This window comes from Rosa rugosa, chromosome 2 (assembly GCF_958449725.1).
Source record: "Rosa rugosa chromosome 2, drRosRugo1.1, whole genome shotgun sequence".
NCBI classification, from domain to species: Eukaryota; Viridiplantae; Streptophyta; class Magnoliopsida; order Rosales; family Rosaceae; genus Rosa; species Rosa rugosa.
This window is the reverse complement of record NC_084821.1, coordinates 45,438,911-45,448,283: the sequence shown is the minus strand read 5'-3', so window position 1 is coordinate 45,448,283 and position 9,373 is coordinate 45,438,911. Positions and strand designations below refer to the sequence as shown.

Below are 9,373 nucleotides of genomic sequence, written 5' to 3'. Positions count from 1 at the left end.
AAATGTGAATATCCATAACTTTGGCCTCTAAAGTAATTAAGTCTCACCATAATAGGATATTGATAAATTACTCTAGTTAAGCTATACCCAACATCTCATGTAAGTATAGAGATCAAAAATTAAATCTCATCATAATAGAATATTGACCAAGATTTGTCCCTACCTTACAACATCAAATGTTGAATAACCTCTCTTTAATGCTCCTAGCAAGAAATACCTCCGTTCGGAATGATATTCACATGCAAGAACATCTACTAGGAGATTACAATGTTGGAAGGCCACAAAGAAGCATTCATAATGACTTCTTCGTTTTTCAACTTAATATCACTTTGAGGGAATTTTAAGGTCTCATCTTTAATAATCTTATTAATAACAATCACATTGCATTTGCTTTGATCCTATTGCAATCACACATTCATTATACTTGATCTATAATAAAATACTCCCACTAATTGTTTTTCGGAAAAACAATTTGATTTCATCAAAAACATTTTCAAATGGAATCATGGGAAGTATAAAATTACTTGATCAAGTGCAACGAACATGCAATTATAATAGGTCACATAGGATGATTATGGACTTGTTGTTTGATCCAACATGAGCCAATATGTTGGATCAAGGTCATGTTTGGGTGGTTGATTTTAATTACGCGTAACGATTACGAAAATTAAATAACTAAGCTAAGCTATTACACTTTGCACTTGAACTTCTTTCAAGGCTAGATGACTTCAAACTTCTTCTTTGAATCATCCTCATGTGCCTCCATCTTCTATTACAAGAGTGGATAAGGGGCATACAAGCTCCCATTTAAATTTAATCAAACTTGAATAAATTAAATAAGCTACTTAGTTACACAACCAAATGAATTAACTAAATTAATTACATAACCCAAATGAATTAACTACTTTAATTACATAACCACATTCATTCAAAATGAATAGTCGGCCAATCTCATGCTCAATTATATTAGACCATAGTCCATAATCATCCTTTAATTAACCAAGATTAATAAGGTTAATTAAACAAGCATAATTAACTCAATCAAAATAAATTAACCACTAAATTACTTTAATTTAATGCAAGTAAATTAATTGAGTGATTTAGGGGATGATGTCTTACATCATGCAACACTAACTTTTGGTGAGTAATTTAGGGGATGATGTCTCACATCACTTTTGATGAGTGATTTAGGGGATGATGTCTTACATCATGCAACACCAACTTTTGGTGAGTAATTTAGGGGATGATGTCTCTCATCATGCATCACCAACTTTTGGTGAGTGATTTAGGGAGACATGTCTTTTATCTCATAATTTAGGGAGACATGTCTTTTATCTCATTTCAACTTTTGGTGAGTAATTTAGAGAAACTAATAGTAAAGATGACTAACTCTACCAACTTTTTGGTGAGGGAAACATGGAAATGATTTTATGTCATCATTAACTATTAGGTAAATTTGAATTCATGAATTTATGGATCAAAAGTGAAAAACAAACACCATGAAAAATTAGCTAGTTCATAACTAGATTAGACATGTTCCAAAGCTGGAAATAAAATTTCAGCTTTGTGTTCTTCCATTGAACACTTGTTTACTTCATCTTTGAAGCCAAAAATCATGCATACCCTAAAGCATATATAATCCAACATGTTTCTAAGATTAACACCTTAATTAAGAAACATATAGAACCCCTTAATACATTCTTATATGCATCAAAGTTTCATAAAACTTAAACCACTTCTTACATGTAATTTCTAGAAACTTTTCTTGCTATCATAAAATCTACCTTGCATCACATGCTTCATAACTTTTATGATAAAGCAAATTTTCTGATCTAAATTACATATTACTCTAAGCTTAAGAAAATCACATCAACCAACATACTTAGCCATGTTTATAACATATCAAAATTAAGCCAATGGCTCTGATACCAATTGAAGGAATGGATGGATTTCAAAACTTTTTAATTAGTGCGGAATAAGTTTAACAATTAAACTACTAACTAAACATAAAATCCATTCCTTTAACCCATGATCTTGGCTTATTGTGATATGTATATAAACATAGCATGCATAGTAAGGAAGAACAAAGAGGGAGTTTATGTTCTACTCACCCTTGGAGCGTGATTTTAATCCGATCCAAGTGAACCACCAAAGTTCCTCTCCTTGATCTCTCCTTGTGTGTGTTTCCTCCACCTTGAAGCACCTTGAATTAAGAACTCCTTCTTGTACTCCTTGTGCTTGTAATATTCTCCTTGATGTAACAAGTAGAGCCACAAAAGGATATGGCCTCTAAGGATCTTCACCAAGTGAATCAAGAGATGAAGAAAGATGAAAGAAAAGAAGAAATTATGCCAGTGTTCTTCTTTCCTTTAATTTCTGAAAAATGGACCAAGAGAGAACTCTTTCTCTCTCTCTACTGAAAATAATAGTGTGGAGACACACTTATTCTCTTTGTCCATGCTTTCACTTTTATATAATAGGAAATAACTCTAATTACTAAAAGAAAATATTGACTTTCATAAAGCCAATATTTTGGCTGGTCCATACTTGTTATTGGGCACTAAAAATGTGTCTTGGGCTTTCATTTAAATCTCATTTAGTGAAGCCCAAGTCCACACGAAAAGCCCGACAATCGTTTAGGCCCAATAGGTTCGGTTTTACCCGAAAAACCTAATTATGTCCAAATAATAAATCTAATTAATTATTTGGTCATAACCAACTCTTGTTTAATCTTCTTCATATACAATCTCAAGGATCCACTTATATGGTGTGCGATCTCTTAGGTTCTAATTAACAAGGCAGTGAAGTTTATAGAAACCATTCTATTTTGTTTACGAATCAAAAACTCCATTTTTGATTCTCCCTTGTTATTAGGATTATAAATGTTTATTAATTCTCGGGGACTTCACAAGTCATGAGTGACGTCTTGCAACATATCATGACTACCCTAGTTAATGTAGAATGACAAAGAACCTATTCAATTGGAATTACAATACAATACAGTCCTTCTCTAACACTATGTTCTAAATCACATCATCGGGGTATGGAATTGATATGTCAATCCCCTAATGTGATTTTCATTCTTATGTGATTCTTAGAATGTGATTAAAAAACTCCTTTTTTAATCTCATTCAATGTTTTGGCCAAAGACTCATTGAATCACATCTTTGAACATACACCTTATTTACTTAAGGATAGAGATTCCTTATTGTACACTCACATGTCTCCATGACCGAATTGATTATACCAATGAATGCATCTATTATATCCATTAAGGGACACAATGTTATTGCATCATCAAGAGATAATTCATTCACTCATAAGACAACTATGGTGTCTCAGGTCAAAGGACTAATTTGTATTATTGCAATTTAGAGTTCAAGTTTGACATGTAAGTAAGACTCCATACAAGAACTCTAATGATCGCGTTCAGTGTACTCTTTAAGTTAAGAGCACCCACATACTTGTATTAGTGTCTCTACACAAATGACAAGAGACATATCATCCTCCATATTGAGCATACATAGTATGTGCTAGTCTTTCCGGATTATCAATGTCCAAGTGATAATCCTATGACTAGGAACCTTTTAGGATAAGAGTGTGAAAGAGTAAAGGTCTCACACATCTAACTCTTTAGATTACTTTCTCTTTAACTCATATTCCTTGGACCTTGTTCAATCAAATATTAAATATAAGCAATGAACAATAAACTTGCCCTTTTGAATAATAATAATTACAATAATAATTACATCAAAATGATTGTTTTAGGACACAATTCCTTCACAAAGGTCGTTACCAATCTGGTTATGTCTTTACCATGGGAAGCATGACGATATCTTGGAGGTCTACGAAACAGATCCTTGTCTCAACTTCTTTGAATCATGCAGAGATTATTGCTCTTCATGAAGCAGTTTGTGAATGTATATGGTTACGGTCCATAGTCTCACATATTCAAAGAACATGAGGTTTGAAGTCTACCATAGATGAACCTCTATGCATTTATGAGGATAGTGCTACTTGCATTGAACAAATGAAGCAATGTTTCATCAAGGGCGACAACACCAAGCATATATCGCCTAAGTTCTTCTACAATCAACAACAACAAGCACTTCTTAAGATTGAAGTGAATCAAATCCAATCTGAGGATAATGTAGCTGACTTATTCACTAAGTCATTACCTAAGTCCACTTTCGAGAAACATGTGAAGAGTATTGGAATGCATAAATTATCCGAACTCCCTTGATTGTTGCAATCAGTGGGAGATCTCAACATTAGGGGGAGGCATGATGTCTACTTGTTTGATCTCGAATAGTGAATGGCGTGTTGTGTTCTTTTTCTCTTCCTCTAGGTTGTTTTTGTCCCACATGATTTTTATTACTCGAGCAAGGTTTTTAACGAGACAACGCTTGAAGCGCCATGGTGTCAAGGTGACATCATATATGTTTGGACGGCACAAGGGGGAGTGTTAAAGGATATTCTATTATGTGTACCATACCAAACTAGGATTATTTTCTATTGTTGTAATAAGAGATGATTATTCTAGAATTCTAGTCTTAATTAGAATAGGATTCCTTGTACTCAATGGTTATGTACTTGGACTCCCTATATATAGGGGCTCCTATTATCAATGAGAGACGCAATAATTTCTCTCTACACTCTCTCTGCAATCTCGTTTCCTTAAACAGGTGGATATTATAGAAGACATCCACTTTAATCAATCTCATCAAGAAGCACAGTTTTGCTATCATGGATTTGCTTATGGTGCACCGGCATCTAATGAATGATCGAAGGCTGATGTGTTATGTATTATTTTCGTTAGTTGGCCGGATAATTAAATAGCTAGCTAGGTGAGATGAGAGTGATGGATTTATATTGAGATCATTATTTGCAGCATAGCAGCAGCCGCAGCAGTTACTAATAACACAAATGACATTAGTAGTCTTGGGCTGGAAGCATCTGAAGAAGCAAGATTGTGGTACTGAACAGAGTAGTCTGACCCTGACTGGTCATCTTTCACTTTTATGCTTGAAGAACCTAACATTCATTAAACACCAAACCCATATTACAAACGGATACAACAGCATAAGTAACCCTAGTTAATCACACGTCAATGCTAGCTACTTACAGTTGTGATCAACCCACCCAAGGACCTGGTTTTCAAGATCGTATACGACCAACTTATTCGAAAGGGTCATATCTGCCAAGGGAAATTGTTAGCGAGATCTCCTCTTCATCATCCATAAAGTCTGCATCATCTGTGGATCAGAAATCTCCAGGATTGATCCATTCATAACTTGTAATCCCTTGATTATTTCCCTTAGATTAATCTGTTTATAATTGTAATTATTACTCCCAGTAATTCTGTATGCTATAAATCTGTACAATGTACACATGATCAAATCAATGGAAATAATATTCAACATGGTATCAGCCTAGGATCCTTCCCTGTTTCTTATTCCTTTTCTACGTCTCTATCTTCCAGTGTCCTCCTTCCTGTTTCCTGCTTCTTCTTTTTCAACATTCCATGCATGCTTCCAGAAATTAACAATTGCATGTCAATGATAATTGCTTATATGTCTTGCAGCAAAACTTTTAAGATTATCTATGTGATGTTTACCTCCCAGAAGAAGGTTGGGGTCTTCCCCATCAGTTTTCATCCAACCATGGCACCAGGCACCCTCCTATATATATGTAATACGTCATTATTAGTCAGTAAGTTGATCAAGAACTCATTATACAAGGTTCCTTGTTGGTTACAGGGAATTGCTAACATCATAGCACTTACGTTCCAGAACAGATAATCATGAGGATACACCCACAATGAAGCGGAATTCTTGAAAGTGAACTTGACAATAGGAAACTTCTCATCAATGCTGCATCAACCAACAGCATAAGTACATCGTTAAGCTCGAGACGATTAGTCAATAATTAAGAAGGGAAGGAATAAGTAGTGCTGTTATAAAAGTGCTTTACTTCTTGGAATACTCGAAACATGGGTGCATGCCGTCATCAATTTTTTTAAATTTCAATCCAGGCTCCGTAGCCAATATCTGATCAAAATAAGGATGTATATTAGAGTTAATTGAAGTAACATATTTATCCCAAGTCGATAACTTAAATCTAAATGAAGTTAGCACAGATACCTTCTTCACTATTGGTTCATGCAACTTTGGTGGCAAATAAGCCAATGTTGTACCACTGTCAAAAATTGCAATAATTTGGTCTGAACTGCTGCCAGATGTTTCATCCAAAACACCACCACCACTTATAGGAAGTTCTATAGCATCACTTCCAACCTCAATTTTCTCCACCACAATATTGTAAAGAGACCTTATCGTTTCCAATATATATGTATTGAAGTGTTAATTGCCATTGAAGCAGAATTAAGTGATAGATAGATAGATAGATAAGTAGTGTGATGTAGTAGTAGTATTACGTACTGATTTGATACGATAGGTGATGTGTACTTCATTTTGGGTTCGACGACTTCTCCTATAGCCCAGATTCCACCACCTTGTTTCGTGCTATCCAAGCAGTGTGCAAATTTATTCCTCACCTTTCCTGCGGCTGCTAGCTGTGAAAGCATGGTTGTATTTTGCTGGTCAAAACCAATTACCCCGGAAACTGCTCCCCTAGGGTCATTTAGATTGCCAGATTGTTGAGTCCCGCACCTATATGTATACATTCCGCAATAAGGAGTAAGGCTTTAGAGCTAACCACAAGCAGCTACTTTCATAATATGAAGCTAAAGATATGCAAGGGATTACATGCAACTAACTAGTCTGTGATTGATCACGTACCCGAATATTACAGATCCACTAGTGAAGGATGTTTGAAAGTTTCCGCTGGCTTTCTGAAATTGCACATCATCCTTGACAAAGTATCCGGAAGTTTTATCTTTATCTTTATATTCAAAATGGTACGTAGTTGCATTTCTCGTCTGGCTTGCAATTGGAGATTTCTTTTATGGATGGGGAAGTGCAAAAGTTATCACCACAAGACACCACCTTTGAAGTGGATGAGCTGTTTCGATCGTAGAGTGTGAGTTTTACACCCTTGAGTTCAGATCTGTCAGGGCAGCCTTTGCCGCACTCAGCGCAACTCACCCAAAATAGGTTGCTTCCGCTATCAACTTGCACGTAATAGTCGTGTGAAGGATTCCCAATCCCAAGTTTAGTGAAGTAGAGCCTGGAATCAATTACAAACTAACTAATCAAAACCAATTGATCAAACATTCATATATGTAAGCTAATCATTAACTAATTAAGCACGATCAGCACCAAAGCCAAAACGTACTACATCATCCTCACACGGTACCAAGCCCTCCCAATGTCGGTTCTATACTATTTTCAAAATCTTACGAAAAATAACACATTTAATAATGTTTAATTAATTACACTTTTACACTAGAAGTCTAGAACCAAGCTTTGAAAGTGTCCAGTATGCAGGACCTGATTATGCTCATTATGTACATGAGCAAACGTGTACAGGACCGGATGCCTTCGTTAAAAGTAGTGTTATGAAAGTATCATTTTACAACAACAATTTTAGAAGAAAAGGAAAAATGATAGTGAATGGAAAAATGAAATTTTGAATGAGATAATGAATGATCATTGGTTAGTTACCCAGCTTGAAAGCCGCCGCCCAAAACCATATCCACAGCATTCGGGGTGGCCCCGAGAAATCTAGCGTGACGGCGATGATCATGGGCTTTTAGTTCACTCAAAGACGCTCCCTCTCTACCATTAAACTTATGGCTCACCGGGAAAACCAAGTTACCGGAAACATTAACGACCAATGCCGAAACAAGCACCACCACCACCGCAACGAAACCATCCAACCTGTCCCCTAGGCCTCTTGGTTCCGGCACAAGGTTAGATCAGTTTCGATACATGTGTTTGTTGTTGAAGATGGCTAGATATATGTCTATCTCCGGCCAATATCCGGCGACGACCCAGCAACAGCTACTCTTTTTCTTCCTCCAATTCAGACAAAAACCAGAATGATCGAATCTTGATCGAGGATGAGATTAGAAATGTTGGTTTTTTGAACAATGCCAGGTGACCGTTACGCTTTTTCAGTGCTAAATTAAGGAGATCTTAACGACGTCCCCCTTGTTCAGGCCGAATATCGTGATCAATCGTCGAGGATTGAAGCTCCTCCAGAGTCCAGACATGATGACTGGTAATAAAGGACTTCTCAATTTTGTACGGTTTCTTCCTAGCACCTTGCTTTCTCGCTAATTCTCTCCATGACTCCATCAATATCAAACATCTCATAGCTGTGGAAGCTACACTAGTACACTACTTAATGACTTTCTTATAGGCACAGGCACAATTTATTTAATTAGTTAAACATAATAGTTCAAACTTGACTACTTGAGCTTTCAAATTATTAAATACTAGAAACACCACATAGGGGATCCATGTGTACTGTGATGGAAGTTGATCGATAATGTTAATTAATTTGCTACATATACAATTAGATGTAAATTAAAATTTATGTATATATGTATATAGTTTTATGCTCAAGATTAAGAACACACTTACTCATGCATAGGCAATGAAGATTGTGGAACTTAATTCTAACTTGGTGTAGATATGGTTGAATCTTGATGCTTCTCCTCTGAGCTATCCCTTAGGTTGTCTCTAATGAGCAGAGAACAATGTATGCTCGATAATAGCTAGACCAGGGTCCAACAAGTACTTAAGTGGGCAAACAAACCTAGCCACCTTCCCATAAAGGTTTACTAGTCCTAATAGCAATGGGAATATCAATCCTGATTCATATACAAAAGAGTTTACTAATGGTACAAAGCATTGGCCATTAAGCTAATTACAAATACACATGAATTCTGCAAAAAATTAGTCAAATCGAAAAACGCTTAACAATTTGATTAGACCATGTTTGCTTCAATTTTATCAGATGAATAACACTTGTTTACACATTTTCGATCGATGATCAAATAATTATGAATTTGGTGGTCGTTTTCTCTTTGTTCTCTCTCCTAAAAACCCTAGCCTCCCTTGTTGTTTGTTTGGCTTTTTCTCGTCCGGCTACGCCACGGCGCTGGCAGAGGCCTCTGGTCTTGTCGGCGTCTGTCGAGTGTGGCTGGATGAGAGCTTGATATTTCTGGTGATCAGGATGGAAGGCTGAGAGGGTTCAATTGACTCTTCTTTCAGTTAAAGGCAATATCTACACAGGTAGGGGTTTGCAGCGGACGATGGTGACCGGGCCTATGGCTAAGATGCTCTCCCGATCCAATTTATGGGTGTGTGACTGGATCCGATCGGATCTGGTTGCAATTCCATTAGTGTTTGGTGGTGGCCTTGTTTCGGAGCTTGGAACACAGTGTTCGACGGCGACGCGAGCT

General features: G+C 36.4%; 1 protein-coding gene across 1 annotated transcript in view; it reads right to left on the bottom strand.

Annotated features, from left to right (window-relative positions):
* Window positions 1-5,471: 5,471 nt before the first annotated feature.
* LOC133730848 (aspartic proteinase 36-like) overlaps window positions 5,472-9,373 on the bottom strand; it is a 6,107-nt gene continuing 2,205 nt past the window's right edge. Inside the window, exons 2-6 of the mRNA XM_062158360.1 lie at window positions 6,441-6,671; window positions 6,144-6,330; window positions 5,974-6,050; window positions 5,786-5,873; window positions 5,472-5,531 (exon numbers count right to left, since the gene is read on the bottom strand). Coding sequence (XP_062014344.1) covers window positions 5,472-5,531; window positions 5,786-5,873; window positions 5,974-6,050; window positions 6,144-6,330; window positions 6,441-6,671 — 643 coding nt within the window. The remainder of the gene's footprint in view (window positions 5,532-5,785; window positions 5,874-5,973; window positions 6,051-6,143; window positions 6,331-6,440; window positions 6,672-9,373) is intronic.